The sequence below is a fragment of the Lynx rufus genome, unplaced genomic scaffold (assembly GCF_022079265.1).
Source record: "Lynx rufus isolate CCGP_SWC_20201006 ecotype Redwood Valley unplaced genomic scaffold, mLynRuf1.p SCAF_2, whole genome shotgun sequence".
NCBI lineage: Eukaryota > Metazoa > Chordata > Mammalia > Carnivora > Felidae > Lynx > Lynx rufus.
Genome location: NW_025814834.1, coordinates 190,595,069 through 190,621,504, shown reverse-complemented (window position 1 = coordinate 190,621,504; position 26,436 = coordinate 190,595,069). Strand labels below are relative to the sequence as shown.

The 26,436-nt window shown below is 37.6% G+C and overlaps 1 protein-coding gene across 11 annotated transcripts in view; it reads right to left on the bottom strand.

The window, feature by feature from the left end:
• The window catches only part of SCMH1 (Scm polycomb group protein homolog 1), a 186,641-nt gene that overhangs the window by 110,054 nt on the left and 50,151 nt on the right, over positions 1-26,436 (bottom strand). For 6 of the 11 annotated variants that reach the window (XM_047082518.1, XM_047082524.1, XM_047082528.1 and 3 more), the window contains exons 3-5: positions 20,278-20,346; positions 19,794-19,817; positions 9,707-9,777 (exon numbers count right to left, since the gene is read on the bottom strand). In XM_047082518.1, the coding sequence (XP_046938474.1) occupies positions 9,707-9,777; positions 19,794-19,817; positions 20,278-20,346 (164 nt within the window). Of the gene's footprint in view, positions 1-9,706; positions 9,778-10,645; positions 10,789-19,793; positions 19,818-20,277; positions 20,347-26,436 lie in introns of those variants that run through there. The other 5 variants (XM_047082522.1, XM_047082525.1, XM_047082523.1 and 2 more) reach the window with 4 other exon arrangements.

Sequence of the window (26,436 nt, the reverse complement as noted above, 5' to 3'; positions counted from 1 at the left end):
GACCGCGAGATCGTGACCTGGCTGAAGTCGGACGCTTAACCGACTGCGCCACCCAGGCGCCCCTGATTCCTGTTTCTTTATAGTGAGCCTTGAAGTCGGGTGGTGTCAGTCCCCCAACCCTGTTCTACTTCAATACTGTGTTGGCTATTCTAGATCTTCGCCTCTCCATGTAAACTCTAAAATCAATTTTTCCACAAAATAACTTGCTGTAATTTTCATTAGGCTTGCACTGAATCTATAGATCATGATGGGAAGAACTGACATCTTCACAATATTGAATCTTCCTATTCTTGAACATGGACTATTTTTCCGTTTTTTGTTTTTGTTGTTCATTGGTTTCACCAGATTTTGTAGTTTTCCTCATACAAAGCTTGTATATATTGTTAGATTTATACTTAAGTGCTTCATTTTTGGAGGTCCTCAATGGTACTGTATTTTTAATTTCAGAATCCACTTGTTTATTACAGTATAAAGGAAAGTCACTGACTTTATTAACCTTGTATCCTGAAACCTTGCTGTAATTACTTATTAATTCCAGGTTGGTGTTTTTGTTTTGTCAATTCAGATTTTCTACAAAGACAATTATGTCATCTGCAAACAAAGAGTTTTATTTTTTCCTTCCTAAGCTGTGTATCTTTTATTTCCTTTTCTTGTCTTATTGCAGTATCTAAAACTTCCACTATGATACTGAAAAAAAGAGGTGAGAGGAGACATCTTGCCTTTTCCTGATCTTAGTGGGAAAGCTTCTAGTTTCTCACCATTAAGTATGATGCTGGCTATAAGATTAGTAGATAGTATCTCTCAGCATAACTATTCTGATAGTCATCCTATTGCTGAATGCATTAATAATTCATTTCTCTTTATTGCTGAGTAGTAAATCATGTTGATAAACATTTGGGGTGTTTCCAGGTTTTTTTAAATGTTTGAGAGAGAAAGAGAGAGAGCGAGCACAGGGGAGGGCAGAGAGAGAAAGTGGGAGAGAGAGAATTCCAAGTGCAGAGCCTAAAGGAGGGCTCAATCCCACAAACCATGAGATCATGATCTGAGCTGAAACCAAGAGTCAGATGCTCAACTGACTGAGCCATCCAGGCATCCCGTTTTTTGTTTTTTCCAGTTTTTGATGATTACAAATAAATTGTTAATGAATGCCCACGTATAAACCTTTGTATGGGAATATATTTTCTTTTCTCTTGGGTAAATATCTAAAGGTGAAATGGATGGATCATATGGTAGGTATTTATTTGTTTAACTCACATACCAGAAAATTTACCTTTTTATAGTATATACCTTGGTAGTTTTTTTAGTATATTCATAGAGTTGTGCAAACATCACTAGATTTAAATTTAGAACATTTTCATCATCCCCAAAAGAATTCCCATACCCATTAGCAGTCTCTCCCCATTCAGCCCTCAGCCCAGCCTAGAAACGATTAATCTGTTTCTATGGATTAAAGGTTTAATATAAATGGAATTATACAGTATGTGAGTGGTTCCTTCCTTCACTTAGCATAATGTTTTCAAGGTTAATGTGTGTTGTATTTCATTCATTCTCACTGATGAGTAATATTCCATTGTGTGAATATACTACATTTTGCTTAACCATTCATCAATTGATGGACACTGAGTTTTCTCTTTTTGGCTATTATGTATAATGATACCATTTGTGTATAAGTTTTGTGTGGTCATGTGTTTTCCTTACCTAGGAGTGGGAATCCTGGTTCATGTGCTAATTCTATGTTTAACATTTTGAGTAGCTTCTAAACTGTTTTCTAACGTGATTACAACATTTTACAATCTTACCAGCAATGTATGAAGGTTCCAATTTCTTCATATCCTCACCATCCTTGTTACTGTCTGCCTTTTTATCATTTATTTAACTTATTTATTAATGTTTATTTATTTCTGAGAGAGAGACAGAGTGAGAGCCAGGGAGGGGCAGAGAGAGAGGGCAACACAGAATCTAAGGCAGGCTTCAGGCTTCGAGTCATCTGCCCAGAGCCTGATTAGGGGCTCGAACTCACGAACAGCAAGATCATGACCTGAGCCGAAGTCAGACGCTCAACCAACTGAGCCCCCAGGCGCCCCATGGTCTGTCTTTTTAATTTCAACTATCCTAGTAGATATGAAGTGGTATCTCACAGCACTTTTCATTTGCATTTCCCTCAAGATTAATGATATTAAGCATCTGTTATGTGCTTACTGGCCAGTTGTGTATATTTGGAGAAATATCTATTGAAATTTTTTGCCCATTTAAAACTTAGGTTGTCTTTGCCCATTTAAAACTTAGGTTGTCTTATTAATTTAAAAATTAGGTTCTTCAGGGGCACCTGGGTGGCTCAGTCAGTTAAGCATCTGACTTTGACCAGGTCATGATCTCGCGGTTTGTGATTTTGAGACCCATGTCTGGCTCTGTGCTGACAGCTCAGAGCCTGGATCCTGCTTCGGATTCTGTGTCTCCCTCTCTCTTGGCCCCTCTCCCGCTTCTTCTCTCTCTCTCTCAAAAATGAATAAATGTAAAAGAAAAAATTAAAAAATTTTGGTTCTTCATATATTCTAGATACAAGTTCCTTATCAGATACATGATTTGTGAACATTTTCTCCCACTTTGTGGATCATCTTTTCACTTTCTTGATAGTGTTCTTGGAAGCACAAAAGTTTTTAATTTTTATGAAGTCTAATCGATCTAGTTTTTCTTTTGTGGCTTGTGCTTTTGGTGCCATATCTAAAAAACCATTGCCTAATCCAAGGGCATGAAGATTTACTCCTATGTTTTCTTCTAAGAGTTCTATAGTTTTAGCTCTTACATTTAGGACTATCAGCTACTTGAACTTAATTTTTGTATATGGTATGGAGGTAGGGTGCAACTACATCCTTTTGTACGTGCATATCCAATTCTCCCCGCACTAGTTATTAAAAATCCCACTTAACTTTGTCCAAAATCAATTAAGCATAAATGTATGAGTTTATTTCCAGACTCTCAAGTCTAATCCACTGACCTATAAGTCTATCTTTATGCCAGTACCACAATGTCTTGAGTATTGTAGCTTCATAGTAAGTTTTGAAATCAGGAAATGTGAGTTCTCTACCTTTGTTCTTCTTTTCCAACATTGTTTTGGCTATTTTGGTTCTCTTGTGTTTCTTTATGGATTTTAGAATCAACTTGTCAATTTCTGCAACATAGGTACCTGGGATTTTGATAGGAATTACATCAAATTGTTAGATTAATTAGGAGAGCACTGCTGTCAGCTATGTGATTTGCCAATGTTTTCCAAGACTATGGCTTATATTTCCTTCTTTTACCAGTGTCTTTTGAAGGGCAGATGTCCTTAACTTTGACAAAATCTGCTTTATGATTTCTTTATGTAAGTTTTTCATGTTTGTCAGTTTATTCCTAATTTTTTTTCTGCTATTGTAAATGAGAGTTTCTCTTCCATTATGTCTTCTATTAAGTTACTTTTAACCATGTTACTGAGGTATAAACATTTTTTTTTTCAGGTTAAAGATGTATTATTCAATTCCTAATTTAGTGATTTTTTTTTTTTTTGCCTCAGTAGTCTGTTGTTGCAGTTTGTTTTTGCGAAACTGTATCGTAAAAAACTTTTTAAAAATGTTTATTTGTTTTTGAGAGAGAGGGACAGAGAGTTGAGCACGAGCAGGGGCAGAGAGAGAGGGAGGCACAGAATCTAGGCTCTAGGCTCTGAGCTGTCAGCACCAAAGCGACTTGGAGCTCGAACTGACGAGCTGTGAGATCATGACCTAAGCCAAAGTCGGACGCTTACCTAACTAAGCCACCCAGGTGCTCTGCCAGACTATATTTTAAAGTATGTTTTCACCAGTAGTTTATGAAAGTTCCATTTACTCCACATCCTTGCCACTATTAGGTATGGTCAGTCCTTTCTATCAGAGACATTTAAATAAATGTATAAATAAATGTATAGAGATAGCTCATTATGATTTTGCTTTGTATTTCCCTAATAAAAATGTTAACCATCAATTCATGTACTTATTTGCTACCCACATATTTTCTTTAGTGGTTGCTTTACTCTTTCAATCTGAATCCCTTTCCTTCCTCCCTCGCTCCCTCCCTTTCTCCTTTCCATCCTTTGTTTTGTTTTTTTGTTTTGGCCTGGTCACATTGGTAGTACAATGTTGAATGGAAGTGGTAAAAGCAGACATCCTTGTCTTATTCTTGATGTTAAGGGGAAAACGTTTAAACTTTTACCATTAAGTATGATAACTATAAGTTTTTCATAGATGCCTTTTAGGATTTAAGAAATTCCCTTCTATTTCTTGTTGTGAGAGTCTTGATTTGTAACGGACATTGGATTTGGTCAATGCTTTTTGTGCATCTATTGAGATGATCATACTTTTTCTTCATTAGTATGTTCACATGGTGAAACATTGATTTTTGAATGTTTAATCAACCTAAAATTCTTGGAATTAAGCTCCACCTAGTCATGATGAATTACTATTATATGTTGTTAAAATCAATTTCCTAGAATTTCCTTTAGATTTTTTACACCTATCTTTATGTGGGATGTTGCTTTATAGTTTTTTCTTTCAGTATCTTTACCTGATTTTGATTATCAGAGTAATATTTGATTCAAAGAATGATCTGGAATGTATTCACTTTTCTTAAACTTTCTGGAAGAGTCTGTGTAGAATTTGTGTTACTTTCTCCTTAAATGTTTGGAAAAATTCACCAGTGAAGTCATCTGGGCCTGAAGTTTTCTTTGTGTGAAATTTCTTAACTACAAATTCAGCTTCTGTAACAGAAATAGTGCTGTTCAGATTTTCTTTAAGTGAACTTTGGTAACATGTGTTATTCATGAAAATTATCCATTGCAACTAAGTTATCAAACTTAAAGGCATAAATTTGTTCGTAATATTCTTTTATTATCTTTTTAATATTTGTAGAATCAACAGTGATGTTACTCCTTCCAGTTCCGCTATTAGTAATCTGTGTCATCTTTTCTTCTTGATTAATCTGGCTAGAAGTTCATCATTTCTATTGATCTTTGCAAAGACTCAGCTTTTGGCTTCAATGATTTTCATGTTTTTTGGTTTTTTTTTTTATATCATTGGTGTATGCTCTGATTTTTATTATTTCCTTTTCTCTGCTTACTTTGGGGATAATTTGCTCTTTTTGTCCCCCTAGTTATTTAAAATGGAAGCTGAAGTCACTAAATGAAACTTTTCTTCTTTTCTAGTATTGGTGTTTAGTACTATAAGCTCCTTGTAAGGACTGCTTTAGCAGCAATCCACAACTCTGAAATGTTCTATTTTCACTTCCATTTAGTTGAAAATATTGTTTAAAGTTTATTTATTTATTTTGGGAAAGAGAGCACAAATGGAGGAGGGGCAGAGAGAAGAGAAATCCAAGCAGGTTCCATGCTGTCAGTGCAGAGCCCAAATGCTGGGCTCAATCTCACAACCCATGAGATCATGACCTGAGCCAAAATCAAGAGCGGGATGCTTAATCAACTGGGTCACCCAGGCTCCCCTAGTTGAAAATATTTGTTAATGTCCCTTTTAATTTCTCCATACCCAAGGGGGTATTTAGAAATGTGTTACTTAGTTTCCAAATATTTAGAGATTTTCTGCTATTAATTTTTTATTTAACTTAGTGTACTTTATATTACAGCCTTTTAAATTTACCAAAACTTATTTTATGGTCCAGAATATGGCCTAACTTGGTAAACTGTCTGTGTGCACTTGAAAAGAATGTACACTCTACTGTTGCTGGGGATGCTCTATACCTGTCAATTAGGTCCAACTGACAAACACTGACAGTGTTGCCAATGTCTACTATTCACTTGCTGATTTCTTACTACTTGTTCTTTAATCATAGAGGGGAGTATTAGAACTCCCAACTACAAATAAATTTAGATTTATTCATTTCTCCTTACATTTCTATTTGCTTCACATAAAAATGTCTGACCCCTTTCATGATGAAATTGCCTTTTTTTTTTTTTTAAATCCCTGGTAGTATTCTTTACTCTGAGATATATTTTGATATTAACATAGTCATTTTAGTTTTATTATGGCTAATGTCAGCAGAGTACATCATTTTCCATCCCTTTACTTTTAACCTGTTTATGTCTTTATATTTAAAGTATAATTTCTTGCAAGCAGTATACAATTGGGTCTGTTTTTTGTTTTTTTTTTTTTCAATGTGACAATCTCAACCTTTTAACTGAGGCATTTAGACCATTTATAATTAATTTGATTACTCATATGGTTGGATTTAAGTCTACCATCTGCTATTTATTTTCTATTATTTTAGTAGTTGTTTTGGTCTTTATAGTAAACATGTTTACCTCATCAGTCTATCTTCAAGTATACTACTTCATGTAAAAGAATCTTACAGTAGTATATTTAAGATTTCTCCTCTACTGGGCATTTATGCTTTTGTTATACATTTTATTTATACATCTGTTATCACCTCAATAATGCAATATGATTATTACTGTTTACATAATTACCCTTTGTAGAGATTTAAATAAGAAAAAAACATATGTTATTACCCTTATGTATTTACATCTTATGTATTTACCCTTGTAATTACAATTTTTTTATTTTTTTTCACATTTATTTATTTATTTATGAGAGACAGAGAGCACAAGCAGAGGATGGGAAGGGAGAGAAGGAGACACAGAATCCAAAGCAGGCTCCAGGGTCTGAGCTGTCAGCACAGAGCCTGACATGGCACTCGAACTCACAAACCACGAGATGATGACCTGAGCCGAAGTCGGACGCTCAATTGACTGAGCCACCCAGGCGCCCCACCCTTCTAATTACAATTACCAGGGATTTTCATTCCTTTTTATAGATCTGTAATTCTACCTGGTAATATTTTCCTTTTGCCTGACACACTTCCTTTAACATTTCTTGTATTGAGTCTTCTGGTGATTAATTCTTTTGGTTTTTGTATGTCTGAAAATATATTTTGCCTTTTGTTTTTGGAAGATCTTTTTCTGGGTATAGAATGCTAGATTGACAGGTTTTGCTTTTGGTACTTTAAACATGTTACTCAACTTTCTTGTTTGCATTGTTTCTGACAAGAACATATAATGTCATTCTTATCTTAGTTTCCCTGTATATAAGGTGTCTTTCTTCTCTGGCTGCTTTTGAGATGTTCTTTATCACTAGCTTTGAGCATTTATGATTCTGTGTTAATGTAGTTTTCTTCTTGTCGTTGATTTGTGGGGGAGAAGGGGATTCACAGAGTTTCTTTAATCTGTGGATTTACAGTTTTCCTCAATTTTGGAAAATTTTTAGCCATTGTATCTTCAAGTACTTTTTCTGTCCCTCATCTCTATTCTCCTTTGGGCACTCTAATTACATGGTCTACGAAGTTACCCCATGGAAACTGAAGTTATCCTTTGGCTCACTGATAATCTTTTTCATCTTTTGAGCATTCTTTTCTCTCATTGTGTTTCATGATAGTTTCTACTGCTATGTCTTCAAGTTTACCGGTCTTTTCTTCTGTCATTAATCTCATCCAGTGTATTTTTCATTTCGCACATAGTAGTTCAATATGAGTCTTTTTTTTTTATATCTTCTATGTCTCTGTTTAACTTTCAAACACATGGAATACAATTAAAATAACTGTTTTAATGTTTCTGTTTGCTATTCTAAGACCTATATAGGTTTTGAGTCTATTTCAATTGGTTGATTATTCTGCTCATGATGATTATGTTTTCCTGCCTCTTCTCATTCTTGGTAATCTTTCACTGGATGTCAGACATTTTGACTTTTAGCTGTTGGCTGCTGGATGTTTTTGCATTCCCTTATTATGCTTTGTTCTTCTTTTAATATACATTTTTATGATTTTTTAGTGACAGCTGTGTTTCTTTTTTTAATTTCTTTTTCTTTTTTAAAATTTATATCCAAGCTAGTTAATATACAGTGTAACAATGGTTTCAGGAACCAAATTTAGTGATTCATCACTTACATGTAACACCCAGTGCTCATCCCAACAAGTGCCCTCCTTAGTGCCCACCACGCATTTAGCCCATCCCCCTACCCAACACCCCTCCAGCAACCCTCAGTTTGTTCTCTGTATTTAAGAGTCTCTTATGATTTGCCTTCCTGTTTTTATCTTATTTTTCCTTCCCTTCCCGTGTTCACCTATTCGGTTTCTTAAATTCCACATATGAATGAAATCCTGTAATATTTATTTTCTGTTACTGACTTATTTTGCTTAGCATAACACATCCTAGTTCCATCCATGTTGTTGCAAATGGCAAGATTTTATTCTTTTTGAACGCCAACAGTCCCTTTTATATATATTACATTACAATATATGTAACATATATCACATCTTCTTTTGTGCTTTGTTCTTAGATGCACTTAAATTACCTGCAAACAGTTTGATCATTTTGAGTCTTGCTTTTATGATGTGTTAGGCAGGTCCAGAGAAGTGCTCATTCTAAGGCTAATTATTCCCCGCTACTAAGATCTTCCCAAGTTTTCCACCTTATGCCACATGAATTATGAGATTTTCCAGTCTAACTGGTGGAATTAGGCATTATTTCCAGCCCTGTGGGAGTGTTAGATTCTGTTCCTTCTACAGATCTGATGGTTTTTCTCTTGGCTTTAGGTCGTTTCCTCATATGCATACATGGAACAACAACAGCACTTTGCTGAATACTTGAAGAGGGCTCTCTGCAGATCCCTGTGGTTTTCTTTCTGTGCAGCTCTCTCCTCATAGGCATTCTGTCCTACAAATTCTAGCCACCTTGGTTTCCCCTCTTAGCTCCAACCATTCAAATTAGGGATTCTGCTGGGTTCTACCCTAGGCTCCCCTTCTCTGGGCCATGGTCTCAAAACTCTCTTAAGGGAGTAAGCTGGGAAATCACAAGAGGCTCAACTCATTGTTTTTCATCTCTCGGAGATCACTGTGCTTGGCTGCCTGATCTTCAGTAACTTGAAAACCACTGTTTAATATAATATACTCTGTCCTTTTATTATTATTTCAGGTGAGAGTATGGAGTTAGTCCCTATTATTTCAAATGAGCAAAAGTCCTGGATTTGTATTTTTATTTAGAGCACAGACAAAATTCAAAGTGAAATGTTGACAATTTGAGGAAATAAACACTGAAGAATAAAGGGAGGGAAGTATACATAATTTCCTGATGTTTAGCTCTGTTTGGCAGCAGTACACTTCTTTGCTTACCAGCCTATCATGTGCTGATATAGTCAACATTATCTGTGCATTGCGTGCAACACTTAATCCTATGTGGGAAGCTCTGAATGACCTCTAATAAGGTCCTAACATACTCTCCAATGGAACTCAGTGCCAGCATTCTTATGAAAATGTGGCAGGGGTGCTGTGTATAGAGAAATCAATACTGACCCACTTTCAAGAACTGTCTAAGGGATATAACTGTCTCCTCTCTGTCTGAATTAAGAACTATTTTAAAAAACAAAAAACAAAAAACAACCAGCTACTATTCTCAGTAACAAAACATATCCTCAAGGAGGCGAAGAAAGGAAAAGGTGTCACTTGGGATGATGTTGGAAGGAAGGTGTCCTACCAAAATTCATGAGTTTTGAGCCTTGAGCTGTATTCTTCCCATAGAAGTTTACTCTGGGGCCTTCAGGTGAGAAGTCCAAGGGCTCCTACCTCATGTTTTGCTTATCTAAGGATCAGAACAAACCTACTTGCCTCCCACCTACTAAAGATGTTGAGAATCAATTACCTGCTTGAAGCAATGGACAGGCGCTGGGACTGAACATGTTTCTTTTAGGTATTTGTCCCAGGTAAAATGACCTGAAAAGGAAATAGAAATCTCTATCACAGTCAACTTCCTAAAAAGTGCTTTCAGGATGCAATCTACACTAAACATTAGGCCATTTTTTGACTCGTTCTGAGCATAAGAAAAAACTTATTTTTCCCTGTTTGGGCTCAAGAGAGTATTATGGGTAGAAATCTATGTGACCTGAGTGGATCATTTTAGATCAATGTATTAAAATTATGGTCTAAAGATGACCTTACTACGTTTTACATGTTAGTCCCTAAAGTGATCCAAAATGCCAGAGCAACATGTACCAGTATCTCACAGAAGTGTCCAGGAAGCTCTTGGAAAACAGAATAGAAGACATAGAAAATGGCTGAGGAGATTCCTTCTGAACAACCTGACTCCTGAAGAGGTACCTTAATGCCATCAAATAATAGCTTTTAACACTCAATATGGTCGGATCCCACCATCTCAGCTCAGAAAGAATGAAGGACAGACATACAGTAAGATGATTTGATGGTAGGAAAAACCAGAATGAGTGAGATTATACTTGAATTCTCACTCTCTCTCACCCACCCCGAACCCACTCCCATTCCAGCTGCACTGCTTGAGGTGCAAAATGACAAAGATCTGGTAATTTACAGAAAAGTAGGTCCTTGGTAGCATTTCTTATGATAGTAACTATGAATGAGTTAGGGGGCCTACAGGATCTTGTAGCCTCTTGAAGTAGCCTTTAGAGCAACACTGTGCTAGAGAAACAGTCTTCAAGGTGACGCTGCTAGGGTCAGAGAAAACATTTTAAGGAACAAACTATTACATATATATGTTATTAAACCACAAAAGAGGACTAAGTTCTTTATTAAAGGTTAAATCAATTACCAATCTCCCCCTAATACCCACCTAGAGGTGACCCCATGATGGTGCAGGGAAGGTCCCAGAGACTCTCACAAGCTAAAACACTGTAGCAAACCAGCATTTCTTGAAGTTTCCTCTGCAGTGGAGCAGCACAGGGCCCTTTTGGACCATGCAAAAAGCACTAGATGCTGGGAATAAAAATGATTTACTGAATGATAAAATCTAAATCACTTCAAAGATGATGCCAAGGCTTTATACTCTATTGACTTTATAGTTTCTGTTTTAAAACTTGTCCCTTCCCCACCATCCTTAAGCAAGCCAAATAGATTTGGCCAGAAATCACAGTCTGTTCTGAACCACTCCACGAACTAGCCAATGATTAATTATCTTGAATACAGAGTCCACAGGGTAGATGAGATGGATATTACCTGGAATCAAGATTTAAGAGCTTATCAGAATAAAGACTCAGCTCTTAGCGGAGATGTCCCTAAAGCAAGGAATGAATACATTTCACCACTATTTGCTGTTAGAAAAAAAAAGCATTAAAATTACCATTCCATTCTTACAAATAAAGAATTAAGTCAAATAGCAAGTCTTGGATTTGAGTGAACTGCAACTTTTGTACTCCAGCATCTATAACAGCACTGTCCACTAAAACTTTCTGTAATGACAGAAATGTTTTCTGCCTGTGGTGTCCAATAAGAAAGCCGCTAGCCAGGGGCGCCTGGGTGGCTCAGTCGGTTAAGCCTCCGACTTTGGCTCAGGTCATGATCTCACGGTTTTTGAGTTCGAGCCCCACGTCGGGCTCTGTGCTGACAGCTCAGAGCCTGGAGCCTGTTTCGGATTCTGTGTCTCCTTCTCTCTCTCTCTCTGACCCTCCCCCGTTCATGCTCTGTCTCTGTCTCAAAAATAAATAAACGTTAAAAAAAAAAAAAGTCGCTAGTCACATGTAACCATGGAACACTTGAAATGCGTGAGAGAAGAATTTAAATTTTAATTAGTTTAATTTAATTAATTTTATTTAAATATAAATTCCTACATGTGGTTAACAGCTACTGTATCAGACAGCACAGGTCTAGAGGTTTGCTCAGTCTGGGTAATTGCTTGTAGTAGCTTGCGTTTTGACCACAAGCATCCAAGAGACTTTGGTTTTAAAAATTATGGCAGCATCAGGGGTACCAAAATAACTGGGGCATTAATTACAGTTCTCTATTACACATCAATTATGGTAATCAATCCCTATTACATAGGCAAGCAACCTCACATCTTTCTCCATTTAGAGAACACCCTATTGCCAACTGAATGAAAAGGAATCTCCTCTCTCTCTCTCTCTTTTTTTTTTTAATGTTTATTTCTGAAGGAGAGAGACACAGAACTTGAGCAGGGGAGGGGCAGAGAGAGAGACACACAGAATCCGAAATGGGCTCCAAGCTCTGAGCTGTCAGCACAAAGCCTGATGCAGGGCTCGAACTCACAGACTATGAAGATCATGACCTGAGCCGAAGTCGGATGCTTAACCAGCTGAACCACCCAGGCGCCCCAGGAATGTCTTTTAAAAAAACATTTCAGTTTATTTCATTTTTGAGAGACAGTTCATTTCAGTTCATTTTTGAGAGACAGAGAGAGTGAAGGGTGAGGGGCAGAGAGAGAGAGAGAGAGAGAGAGAGAGAGAATCTCAAGCAGGCTCCACACTGTCAGCACAGAGCCAGAGGTGGGGCTCAAACTCACAAACCATGAGACCTCTGAAACAAAGAGTCAGACGCTTAACCAACTGAGCCACCCAGGCACCCCTGGAATCTCTTTTTTATTTATTTTTTTATTATTTATTTATTTATTAAAAAATTTTTTTAATTTCTTTTTGAGAGAGACAGAATGTGAGTGGGGGAGGGGCAGACAGAGAGGGAGACACAGAATTCGAAGCAGGCTCCAGGTTTTGAGCTATCAGCACAGAGCCTGATGTGGGGCTTGAACTCATGAAGCAAGAGATTATGACCTAAGCTGAAGTTAGACACTGAACCGACTGTGCCACCCAGGCGCCCTGGAATCTCTTTTTTAAAAGCAGTCCACCCACTGTGAGGGTTGACTGGATTGAACCATACCTACATTAATATTTTTCTTAAATTTGACTGCTTAGGCTATCTGAGACTTAGTCTCATAATTTCAGGTAAATTGCGTTAATTTTTATGGACTCAGGAAGAATGTTTGAGCACCTACTGTAATGCCCATAACGGAGCCAAATGTCGTATCTACTGTATCTCCAAGCAACTGAAATAACCACACATACAAAAACGGGATAGGCAGCAAGGTATACATCAGGGAGGGGTTGGCAAACTCTCTGTAAAGGACCAGACAGTAAAATGTTATGGTTTGTGGGTCATCCAGTCTCTGTCACAAATACTCAACTCTGCACTGTAGCCTGAAACCCGCCACAGACAATACGCACATAAATGAACATGGCTGTGTTCCACTAAAACTTTATTTACAGAAATAGGCAGTGGGCTGGATTTGCCCCCAAACAGTAGTTTGCCCTGACATATAGCACTGATTCCCAAATGTTACTTATCATCAGAATCTCCTAAAGAATTTTTCTCGTTTCTTTAAATAGCATTCTGGGCCCCATCCTCAGAGGTTCTCATTCAGCAGGCTTTGAGTGTGGTCTGAAAATCTGTATTTTCAAAGGCTCCCTAAGTAATTCTGATTCACATCTGTGTCTAGAAATTATTGGTGGAGTTAAAAGAATGTAATATTGAGAGTCAGAAGATGCTGGATAAAGTCTTATTTCTCTAATTATCTTAGATAAGTTACTTAATCCTTCTAAGTATCAGTTTATTCATCTGAAAGACAGAGATAATGTCTATCATGCAAGACTGTACACCCACTCATTCATTCAGTAAATATTTATTAAACTCCTTCCAAGTACAAAAGCACTGAGTTAAATATAAGAGGAATATGATATACATGATTCCTAAATACATGGAGCTTGCAGTTTAGAAATATTAAGTAGAGACATTAATAATAACACAAATAAACTGGTACAATTATGATAAATGTAAGTTAATGAGGTAGTACAGGTTGCCTTGAGGATGCAGAACAGGAAAATCTAATTTGTTACTGGGATCAAGGATTACTGTGAAGATTAACATTATAATGTAATGCTTTATAAATATAATGTTTTATACTTTACAGAATGATTTCAATTCTTTATTCAACTGATGTTTGAGTATTCCTCTATGTGCCAGGCAGTATTCTCAGTGCTGGGATAAGGCAGGAGGTCCCTGCCCTCATGGAATTTACATTCTGGTGCATCATGAGGCACAATTAACACATAACCAAATAAATAAGGTAATGAGTGGTAAGCATTTGAAGGAAACAAAATAATGTGATAGAGGCTGGGAACTATCTTAGATAGCAAAGTTATGGACAGATACTCTATGGAGGAAACACTTGAGCTGAGACTTTACAGTCATCTCATTTATATTACTGAATAATGCTTATGAAAGTATTTTATAAACTCTAATGCATACCACTTTATAGTTACACTTATTATTAGAAAATAAAATCCCTGCCCTGAAGAGAGCTACACACTACATAGAAGTAGCTTTAAAAAATTAAAAGTTCCTAATAATGTAAAGCAGAAGAGATCCACGAAGTTGATTGCATGAATTCCTTTCTCTAATACTCATTCATTCAACAAATACTTACTGCACACTGCCATATACCAACCCTAGTTCTAGGCACTGGTGATCTAGAGCAAAGAATGAAATAGCAAAGTGCTGATATGGAGCTTACTTTCTAAGGGGAAAGAAAAACAATAAACAAACATAAATATATGTCGGATGGTGCAGAGGGCAACAAGAAACACCAGATAATATGCAATTCCTGGCCTTTTTCAAATAAAGAAAAAATAAAGCAAAGTAAGAGGGAAAGAGTGCCGAGGGTATGTGTGTGCTATTTCAGGCAGGATGGTCAAGAAAGGCATCTTGATGGGGTGATATAAAAGTTGAGACCTGAAGCTCCCTCCAGCCCCTGCTTGAACACTTGCAACAATGAGAAACTTCTTATTCAGTTATTATTCAATAGTACAGACAGATAGACTTTGAACTACATAGTCGGCCAAAGTCTGACTCCTTCTAACTTCTACCCATTGGTCCTGGACATAATATATGAGAGAGATTATATATATCATTAAATGTCAATGCTGCTAATCTGACCCAGCTACATGAGGCACCTCCATTCGTGGTGGCTACTATTCTGACAGCACTTCTCTACAAGAACTCTATTTCATTCCACCTGAAGTATGGAACCCAAATTCCTAAGAGAGATACAGACAATCACAGTCTTTAGATCAGAAACTCGACTCCAAGATTCCTGTCTGAAAACTGTTCCGTTGTTTATATGTGCCATAATTTATATACATTAACAACAGTATTTGTTAAATACTCTTGGTGGTCACGTAAGTGTTTTCTAATTTTTGATGAGTATCTTTGTGCACATATCTTTTAACACTTTTTTTTTTTTTTAATTTTTTTTTCAACGTTTTTATTTATTTTTGGGACAGAGAGAGACAGAGCATGCACGGGGGAGGGGCAGAGAGAGAGGGAGACACAGAATCGGAAACAGGCTCCAGGCTCCGAGCCATCCGCCCAGAGCCTGACGCGGGGCTCGAACTCACGGACCGCGAGATCGTGACCTGGCTGAAGTCGGACGCTTAACCGACTGCGCCACCCAGGCGCCCCTTAACACTTTTAAGATGATCACTTTAGGGCAAATTCCTAAGAGTGGGATGAATGGACAAAGAACAGGCATACTTTATATTCTGATATAATATAATTCCCACCAACAGTGCATGAGAATATGTTTCTTATGTCCTTGCTAAAACTGCTTTAACAATCTCTATACTTTTGTTAAATCTTACAAGTGAAAAAGCAAAAGACTATTATACTTTTATATGCAATTCTTTGATGACTAATAAAGTTGAAGATATTTTTAGGCTTATTAGTCCATTTGTATTTTATTTTTGTCATTTTTCACTGAGGTATTCTTTTGTTTTCTCAGATTCTAAGAGTTCTATGTAGATTAAGGATGTTAGTCCTTTGCCTGTCATATATGTTGTAGACATTTGTCTCAGTCTGCTAGGATTTGCCCTTAAATTCCTCTATTTTGTCTTTTATGACTTCCTGGCTTTCATGTCATGCTTTCTTCAGTATTACAAGAGATATTAACCCATGTGTTCTTCTAGTATTTCTCAGGTTTAATTATTTTTTTTACATTTAAATGATCTATTTCGAATTTATTCTGTGAGACAAATAAGGCAAAAATAAAGCTTTCCTTCTCACCTTTTATTCAATAAATGTGCTCACCACCATTTTTGAATAAATCACCTTCTCCCCCCTGATTGGAAATGTCACTGTGATCACATGTTAATTTCTTATATACATTTAAACCTATCTCTGGACTCTGCCTTCTGTTCCCCTCATCAGTCAGTCTATTCCAAGACGAGGAGCATTTTGTTTCATGTAATTTCAAAACCAATTTAACCAATTTTAATTTTTCATAAGGCATACCCTCAACCATGTTTTCTTGGCACTTTCAAATGATTAATAAGTTGTGGCATATCCAGTGCTAATAAAACCCTGTTATCAGAAAATGTACAAAGCTTAAGTTTATGAGATACACAGTGGCTCATTCTCAAAATATTGTCCATGGGCCTTTCAGATCAGTAGCTTGATATTTTTTAATGAATCATCTAAAGATAAAACACCAAGTCAAAAAAAAAAAAAAAAAAGGATTTCTGACTCTTCCAATTTCTCAGAACAAATCCCACCATTTCCCAGCTCCTATAACATCCTGTTCATACCTTTATTTTCATATCTTCACATCATATCATCATCATTATTTATGCAAGCTATTTACAGACAGCAGGTATCTTTCTTATTATTATTTTTAATCTTCACCGTTTACCACAGTGCCTGAAACCGAACTCAGGCTCCACAGAAGTGTAGTGAATGAAAAGTGAGGGGTGAAAAGAAGAAGGGAGTGAGCACCAGTGCTTCTCTTTTCTGGACCAGTACAATCACACCGGTGGTCTTCAAATTTAGTTCTGGGAGTTAGATGTTGAGATAGAACAAACCAAAGTCTAAATGGTGGCCTAAGTGGCAAGGGGACACAAAACCATGTCACCTGAGGAGTGGCTGAAGGAACACTGACACTCAGCTTGAAGAAGAAAGCCAAGTCTTAGAGCCAATTTGCCATCCATCCACCAATCCAACAAGTATTTATCGTGTGTATCAAAGCATTGTGCCAGGTGCCGGAGAAACAACCGTGATCAAATACTGTTCTTGCCCTCATGGAGCTTTATTTAGTAAGGCCAGAGGCTAGACAGCCAACTACATAAAGTGTGGTAAGTGCTATGCTTGGCCAAGGAGGCTGCCATAGGAGGGCTTGCGGAAGGATTCCCAGGGGAAGTCACCTCTACGCTTCTAAGTTAAGGTGTAAAAGGATAAGCAGGAAGTCAGTCAAGAAGAGAGACAATTCTTTGTTTTTAGAATCTTTTGTTTCAGACTGAAAGAAAAACATGTATAAAGGCCCAGAAGTAAGAAAAACCACTTCTAAAAATGGAATATTTTGGTATGGCTACCGGGTAGAGTTAAACACAAACAAAAGGTAGTTTAGAAAGGAGGTTTTAGATAAAAGAGTGTGCAGGTATCAGAGAGCCTCCTCAACCACATTAATGAGAAAAAGAAGCACTAAAGGCTCTGGGGCAGGAGTCATTCTGTGTGTAGTGTGAAGGATGGGCTGGAGGAGTGCAGGGCTGGAGGCAGGAAGACTAGTTAGGAAGCTATTCTAATAATCTATATGAGATCATAGTGCTTCAACTAGGACGGTAAGAGTGGCAGTGAGCAGGCAGTCCCTATAGCTGCGTTCTAATAACTGGAAGCTGGTCAGTGAAAAACTGGCTAAATTATTCCATATTGCCCTAAAAGTTCAAAGTATGACTGATAGAATTGACAAAGAAACAGATTTTGGCCCAATAAATAAAACTGTCTGACTATGGAGTGAGTTCCTGAGGTGGCTGTAAGTCCCCAGCAACGTTGAAAAGTTCAAGACAAGGCATTTTATAAGACATTCAAAACGTCGAATTTTGAAATGCTGGGCCAAGTTAGATTATTTTAAAGCCTCTTCCAAACTCAGATTCTAAAAATCTACTGAATCTCATTTCTTTAAAAAAAAATTTTTTTTTGTTTATTCATTTAGAGAGAGAGACACAGAGAGCAAGCAGGGGAGGGGCAGACAGACAGGGAGACAGAATCCGAAGCAGACTCCAGGCTTTGAGCTGTCAGCACAGATCCCAACACAGGGCTCGAACCCAGGCACCGTGAGATCATGACCTGAGCTGAAGTTGGAAGTTGGACACTTAACCAACTGAGCCACCCAGGCACCCCCTGAATTTCATTTCAATTTGATATTTGGGGCTGCTCTCTATGCTTGATGGGCAAAATGAAATATGCAGGATTAACTCATCAGAGGCTGTGCCTGGCTATGCTGGTGCTATGTTATCACAGCCTTTACTCCTCACACAGGAAAAATATACTTCCAAAATTTAACAACACTTCTTGTACATACTTTGTGTTAAACTGAGTATCCACTTTTTCCAATTCCCTATCAACAAAAGGGACTGTTCACAACATACCTTAACTTGTTACTGAACTATATGTAATTGTTATCATTCATATTAGCAACAAAACCAAAACCAGCAACAGCTCTCACAGAGTATCTTCTGTCTGCCTACACCATGTTCAATATCTCCCAAATTCTTCATAACTTGAAAAGTAGATTTTATTCCCATTTTAAAGATGAGGAAATAGACTCGAAAGATTAAGTAACTTTCCCAAAATCACTAAATTGGTGAGTGGGCAACAGAAATTTGAACCAAGGCCTGTCTGATTCATACGTCCATGATTTTTCTATCATATGCTAGTGCCTTAGGAAGCTTGAGGTAAGTTTTAAGTCATTAAAAAGGGACTATCATTTATTGTTTATTAAGTGCTAGGCCCTTTACCTCCATCATTTCAATTCCTTCACTTCTTCAGCTCACATTCAGAGAACACTCCACTTCAAAGAACGTTCCAAGATTTGACTTAGAATAATGTATGAGGATGGTCCCGCAACAGAATGAAAATAACAATCCTCAAAAGTTGAAAAGTATTTGAGAGGTTTTAAGATGTTTTCACATCCATTAGCTCTTGTAATCTTCTTAACAACCTTGTGAAGTAGGCAGAATGGGATAATTATCCCCATTTTCCAAGCCAGAAAACTGAGGATCAGCATCACAAAGTTTTTAAGCCCGGCTGGCTTTCAAAGAACCCAGGAGCTCTGACTCCTAGTCTAGCATTCTACTCTTCTACGTTACCTTCTTTGTCAGTGGGCAGTAAAAGTAATGTTTTGGGAAGAAAAGGCAAGAGGGAGCAAAAACAGTGATAATAACAGAGGTGAACACATGAAGTCACAGAACATAATACATAAAAACATTTGAACAAAAACTGATAAAGCCATTAGGATATCAATATTTGTGTAACATATAGAAAGATTTTAAAGAACTAAGAAGTTAAGACTGACGTTTATGTAGAAACCCTGAAGGCTGATTAAGAAATATTAACATTAGCATTACTTCTCAAATCCTAGTCCTGAGGTACATAACACTCTGTAGGGATGAAAACCGAACGCAGTTAGCAGTCTGACTCTTGTTATTTGAATCGTTAATATTTCAGATTGCATTTAGTTAAAGATTTTACAAAATCTTTAGGTTTAATTTCAGTTTGCTACATCTCATGAATAATTTCTTTTGGGGAAATCCCACCAAATTCTGACTGATGGAGAGTGGGGGTTTGTTTTTGTTCTGGATTCACTGAATTAAGAGTAGCTTCCAGTTTGGATCAGCCCCTGTTCCTCCTTGTACTCTGTGTAATTAACTCCCCCCCCCCCCCCCCCCCCCCGTTGGCTTGGTCTGCACCTCCTGATAAGGATGGCTGGGCCGGACAGCTGACAGGACTGGCTATACGGGCTGCTGAGGCAGACGAGCACAGGACACACGGGGCCATGGGACAGACAACACGGCATTCTGTTCCTAGTCACACTCTAATCTCTGGTTTGGTTATTACCTATATTTAACAGAAATACAAGAAAGAAATCTTACCTAGTTCCAGGATGTCAGTAGCTTCTATTAAAGAAAAAAATGTTACAGCGTAAGTCATCAGGACAAACATACCAAAATGAAAGAAAGGTGAAGTTCTGGGGTAAAATGAAGGCTTGAGAGTTTGTGTAACCCAACCCTCTCCTTTTAAAAGGTACTGAGTGTGTTACTAGTAGTTGTGGGATATACCACCTAATTCTGCCTCACTCCTAAGCCTAAACTCTTAAACACTGGAGATGCGGACAGGCCAACCGGGCTTGAAGCTGTGAGGTTACTTCAAGATTATCTGTACTCAGAGTGAAAGTCTCCTGACTTCCAGTTCAAAACAAAACATACCGCTTCTAACAGATACCTCTACAAACTAAAATATTTGCTTGTGCGTCCATCAGTGAGTTCTTTATACCTCAGACCTCTCAGAACAAAGGTTTTATGAGAAGAGATGTCAAATTAAATTTTTCCATGCTAAACAGAGGGGTTTTTTTCTTACCTTGATATTGGGATGCAGACTCGGAAAGGTGACCATACTTGTGTTTCCTAACATCATTCCAGTCTATCACTGCAGGAGGAGAGAAAACAGTCATAAGAAAAGAAAATGCAAGATTCAATACTTCTCTAATTTAACAGCAGGCATCAATAGTTTTTGATAAAGTAATCCAGTTCTGAGATTGTATTCTAAGGAAACAACCCATGCTACAGAAAAATGGTTTTATTTAAAAAGCTTTAGTATTGTTTATAATAACAAAAAGGGAGGGAGGATACGTAAATGCTCAGAAGACTGATTAAGATACTACAATACGTTTATCAGTTGACAACGGATTTTGCAGCTTTAAATTTTTACAAAGGCTACACAACAAAATAGGAAACTGTTTAAGGTTATGATGTTGTCTGGTAAAATATCAGAGCAAAAATTGTATTCATGGAATAATTGAAATTATGTAAAAAACTGAAAACAAAGAACGCCCTTGCTCTGGGCTGAATTGTGTGTCCCCCCCTGTCCATTCTAATGTGACTGTATTTGGAGATAGGCTCTATAAAGAAGTAACTACATTAAAATGAGGTCATTAGGGTGAGACCTAATCCAACGAGACTGGTGTCCTTATTATAAGAGGAAATTTGGACACATACGGGGACAGAGGAAAGAGTATGTGAAGACAGAGATGGGCATCTAAAAGCCAAGGAGAGAGGCCTCAGATCTTGATCTCTGACTTCCAGCCTCCAGAATCATGAGAAAATAAGTTTCTTTTTTCTAAAGTTTATTTATTTATTTTCAGAGAGAGAGAGAGAGAGAAAGAGAGCAAGTGGGGGAGGGGCAGAGAGCAAGGGAGAGACAGAATCCCAAGCAGGCTCCACACCATCTGCACAGAGCCCGATGCAGGGCTGGAGCTCATGAACCATGAGATCATGACCTGAGCTGAGATCGGAGTTGGACACTTAACCAACTGAGCCACCCAGGTGCCCCGAGAAAATAAATTTCTGTTTAAATCATCAGGTCTGTATGTAATCCTTGCAGCCCTAGCAAACTAATACAACCTTAAAAAGTTATCACTAGAAAAAAGAAAAAAAAAAAAAAGACGCAAACACAGCAAATATAAACATCTGGTTATCTTTAGGTAGTGTCCTATTCCCCCTACCCCGATTTTCTAATCTCATGTATTTTCAATTTTTTTCATAAAGATAAGTTACTTACATAATGGAAATACATTTTCCTTGTTTGAAAATTTAGATTAAATCTACTGACTCTAACACTTTCTCACCATCAATTACCCATCATGTTTTTACTTCTCTTCTTACCCGGCTCAGATTCCAGGGTCTCTCATTTAAATCACTCGCTGACAAACACTCTTAACTCCCTCCTACCTCTTTTTTGCCAAATTTGCCTAATAAAGCCTCAGTCTTAACTCTGGTTAAAGCCACTTATCCACCTATACCATGCCTACCCCAACAGTTCACAAGTGCTGAAGAAAACCAAATGCAAGCTTACTGGTCTCACTTTAAACTCATGACCATAATTTTCAAACGCTATTTAACATGGTCTAGAAATCATACCGCATTTCCCTACTGTGTTTGCTTTTCCACCTTCCAAAATTTTTTTTCATTTATTTTTCTCCTCATACTCCAAATATTCTCTCCCTCTCCCTCACTCTTAGGTATGATGTTAATTTAGGGTTCATTGAGAAAACAGAAATAAGGGACAGGAACCTTCTATATGCCACTCAGGAAGCTACAGAGTCCATCATGTTTAGTGGTACATCTCCCATCCACGGTATAGTAGCAGGTGCTCAGTTAGTGTTTGGTGAATGAATGAATCTACTCATTCATCATTCTTTCTGACTGCTCTTCTATTGCTGTGGATGAAGTGTCTGTTTTTATCAAAAGGCAACTCTCCAGTTTTGCTCCACATCCCATTTCCTCTCATCCTCTCAAGGACTTTGCAAGTATTTCCTTTCTAATAGACCATTTGCATCCGCATCCTTACTGCCCCATAATCTCCTATCAAACATCAACACACAAAACAAATACCCCCTCTCCAACCCTCTCTTAATCCCATGTATATCCCTCTTGCCTTCTATTTCTCAGGAAAATGTATTTTAAGAGTTATCTATAGCCATTGCCTCCTCACTTCTTCACAATTATCTCCTCATTCAAACAGGGTTCTTCTGTCTACTCTTCCACTGAGATCACCCCCAAATTCATATTTCTAGCATTGGCCTCCTCTTGGAATTCCACACTTACATATAATCTCTACATAGTTATCAAATCAGACATTTGAAACTTAACATGGCTAAAACAGAATGCCACCTCTTGTCAACCTGTTCCTCTTTTTTTTTTTTAAGTTTTGATTTAAATTCCAGTTAGTTGACATACAGTGTAATATTAGTTTCAGGTGTACAATATAGTGATTCAACAGTTCCATCCATCACCCAGTGCTCATCGCACAACTGCACTCCTTAATCCCAATGGCTATTTAGTTCATCCCCCCACCTCCCCTCTGGTAACCATCAGTCTGTTGCCTGTAGTTAAGAGTCTGTTTCTTGGTTTGCCTCTCTCTCTTTTTGTCCCCCCTTTGCTCATTTGTTTTGTTTCTTAAAGTCCACATATGAATGAAATCATATGTGATGGAGATGCCATTTACTGGTTTGGGGAAGACAATCTGTCCTCTTCTTGTCTTTCCCAAACCAGTAAATGGCATCTCCAACACCGAGCTGTTCAAGCCAAAAATCCCTGAAGTTATCCTTGATGCTTCTATTTCCTTTACACTCACATCCACTCAGTAAGTTCTGCTGGACCATGTCCCCAACTCATCCACCACTCATCCCACTGCTCACGCTCTACTTCCAGTCACTGTCCTTCTTACCTGGGCCATTAGGATAGCCTGTTGACTGGAAGCCCTGCTTCCCCTCTTGCCTTACTCCAACTTACTCATCATACAGAGGTCAGAGTGAGCATTTGAAAACACAAAAAAGATCATGTCATTCATCTGCTTAAGGATAAATGGCTTCCCACTGAATTAAGGATGCCTTGCACAGATATGCAGGGTTCAGCTGCTGCCATGTCTCTGATCTTGTCCCATATGATACCCCCCTCCAACTTTTTTAAAGTAAACTTATTTATTTTGAGGGAGGGAGGGCAGGAGAGAGAGAGCAAGAGAGCACATTAGCAGGGGAGGGGCAAAGAGAGAGGGAAGCAGAGAATCCCAGGCAGGCTCCATGCTCAGCGCAGAGCCCTACCTGAGGCTCCATCCTATGAACCATGAGATCATGACCTGAGCCGAAATCAAGAGTTGGACCCTTAACTGACTGAGCCACCCAGGCGCCCCATGACTCTTCTCTTTTCCGTTACACTCCAGTCACACTGGCCAGTGTCCCACCCCAAGTGTTTGCCTTCTCTCATGGTTGGATGTCCCCTGTCTTTCTAGTACCTGCCATGTTTGTTCTCTAAATCATGAATAAAGATTATAAACCTGATTAGGCTAAAAAACTGCTGACAAGAGACAAAAGATTTAGGGTATCATAATTGAATTTGTGTTTGAAATTTTTCACAATTATTTTTAAATTATTTTTTATAATTAGAAATAATATATTCTCAAAAATTAAATATACAGTACATATTCCATTTATGTACAAGTTTTCAATATCATATCACTTAAGTAAAGATGAGCTACCAGCATACACAAAATGGATTCAGGAAGCTACAATAAACTGAAACCAGGCTGTAAGATCACTAATAAAACTAACAAAACAATTCAAAATCAACCAATACAAGTAAGGGGGAAAATACTCTAATACAGAGAAAAAAACAAAAGCCAGACCCAATGATGAAGTAAAATGAACAAAATAATTAACAAATTTAGCTGGGCAGAAAGGCATCGAAATAAGGTTCCACAACAATGGAAAAGGAACTTCTGAGAAGAAATATTTGAAACTCCTGGCACAAACAAGCGGAACTGGGAAAGCAGTGCCCAAAAAAGAAAAGGAGACAGCAACCACATTCATTACAAATTGCTTAAATATTTTATTTTAAGCATCACCATAAATTACCCAGGGGACAAGGTCACCATCCCTATATCAATTCTTTTTTTTTTTTAAGTATTTATCTATTTACTTTTGAGAGAGACAAAGACAGAGCATGAGTGGGGGAAGGGCGGAGAGAGAGGGAGACACAGAATCTGAAGCAGGCTCCCGGCTCCCAGCTGTCAGCACAGAGCCCAACGTGGGGCTCGAACTCTTGAACCACGAGATCATAACTTGAGCCAAACACATAAATGCTCAACCGACTGAGCCACCTAGGCGCCCCACATCCCTGTATCAATTCTTAAATGAACAGAATGTAGCCTGATAGAATTCCACATGTAAAAACAGAAACTGGTTACCTGTAATTTTTCAAAGTATTCTCAGATTAATGGCCATGTTTCAAAACATATTATGATATGTAGCTACTATATTTAAATAGACGGTTTTATTTTATTCTCTCTCCTCAGGCTGTATATTTCTTCTCCCATAGTCCTTCTCCCAGTTAGTAATAAATCAGAAACCTGGAGTCCTCTTTAACTGTCTGCTCTCTCTTATCCTCCAAATCTAACCAGTTATCAAAATCTGTCCATTCTACCTTCAAAATGACTGTCTCCTCTGCTCCTATTCTGTGTTTAAGATTTCATTCTCTCTCACCTTGACCAACAGAAACAGCTACTTCATTCCTGTGTGTGACCTCACTCCTTTCCAATCCACACTTTAGCATTCAGTTTCTAAAATACTTATATTTATGTATCTTAATTCTAAGATTAGACAAAACATCTCACTATCTTTTAAGTCTTCAAAGGTCAAAACCTAAACTGTCTCCATAATAAACATGCCATATGTGTCTGGACTTTCCGTCCCTTCTCTATTTGGGAGATTCCTATTTATTCATCATGGTCCAGGAGTAATGTTACTTTCTAATATCTTTCTGGCAGCATCCCTAAGCACAGCACTATTTCCACCTCCTACTTCTATGCCTGTTCCAGGTGTTAGAGGTAAATACTGCTAACCCAGTCATTATTCCTGGGGCTTAACACACAGCAAACACTAAAAAAAAGAAAAAAAAGAAAAGAGAAGAGAAGAGAAAAGAAAAGAAAAGGAAAGAAAAGAAAAGAAAAGAAAAGAAAAAAGAAAAAGTTTGCTCAACCGACTGAGCCACCCAGGCGGCCCCACGAATATTTAAATGCAAGCTTTCATCAAAACAATTTTGACACATATACAGAATCCACTATAGTTATCTATCAATTATTCATGTTAAATAAGGAATAATCAAAAACAGATCTTCTAATAGTGTAGATAAAAGTCATTTATATATTGATTTTGGAGTTTTCTTCCACTACAGATGTATTCTTTGAATATCTAGGCTAATATTAAAAATGCACTTGCTACCATTTACCGAGTACACTTTCCGTTTCAATGTTGCAAGATGAGAAAAGTTCCGGAGATGGATGGTGGAAATGGTTGCACAACAATGTGAACGTATTCAATGTCACTAAACTGTATACTTAAAAATGGTTAAAGTGGTAAATTGTAAGTTATATGTCTTTTATCACAATTTTTAAAATTCAATTAATTAAAAACATGAACTTGCATTTCGGGATGTCAGAAGGCTCAGAAGTTGCCATACTGATTTCATTTCAGATTCAACTAACACCTGTCATTACCATATACCAAGCCCAGGGCCAGGCAGTTTTATTATATATCATCTTGAGTATTACCAATATGTATCTATAGGTGAAGAGTAAGAATCTGGGACTCAGAAAGTTTAACAGTGCCATGGAGTAGAAGGCCTGGTTAGGCAACAGCAATGAAAAATATGCAGTAATAATAGTTCACAAATGAAAAACCAAACTGAATTAATGTCCTGAATCCTATTTATATAGATGTATTTATTCAGTAAACATTTATAATCTGCTGTTTGTCAGGTACTACTCTGGGCACTGAAGATACGTCATTGGACAAAACAGAGAAAAACTCCTGCTTCTCATGAAGTTTACATTCTATTCCAAAGGTTTCACAAAATGTGATCTTTTGACAGGAGGCATTTGAAATAGCATTCAGTGCAGGGGAGCAGATGTCAGAATGAGACATCGTCTTGGCAATGAGAACTATCCTGCAGAGGATGGGTTATT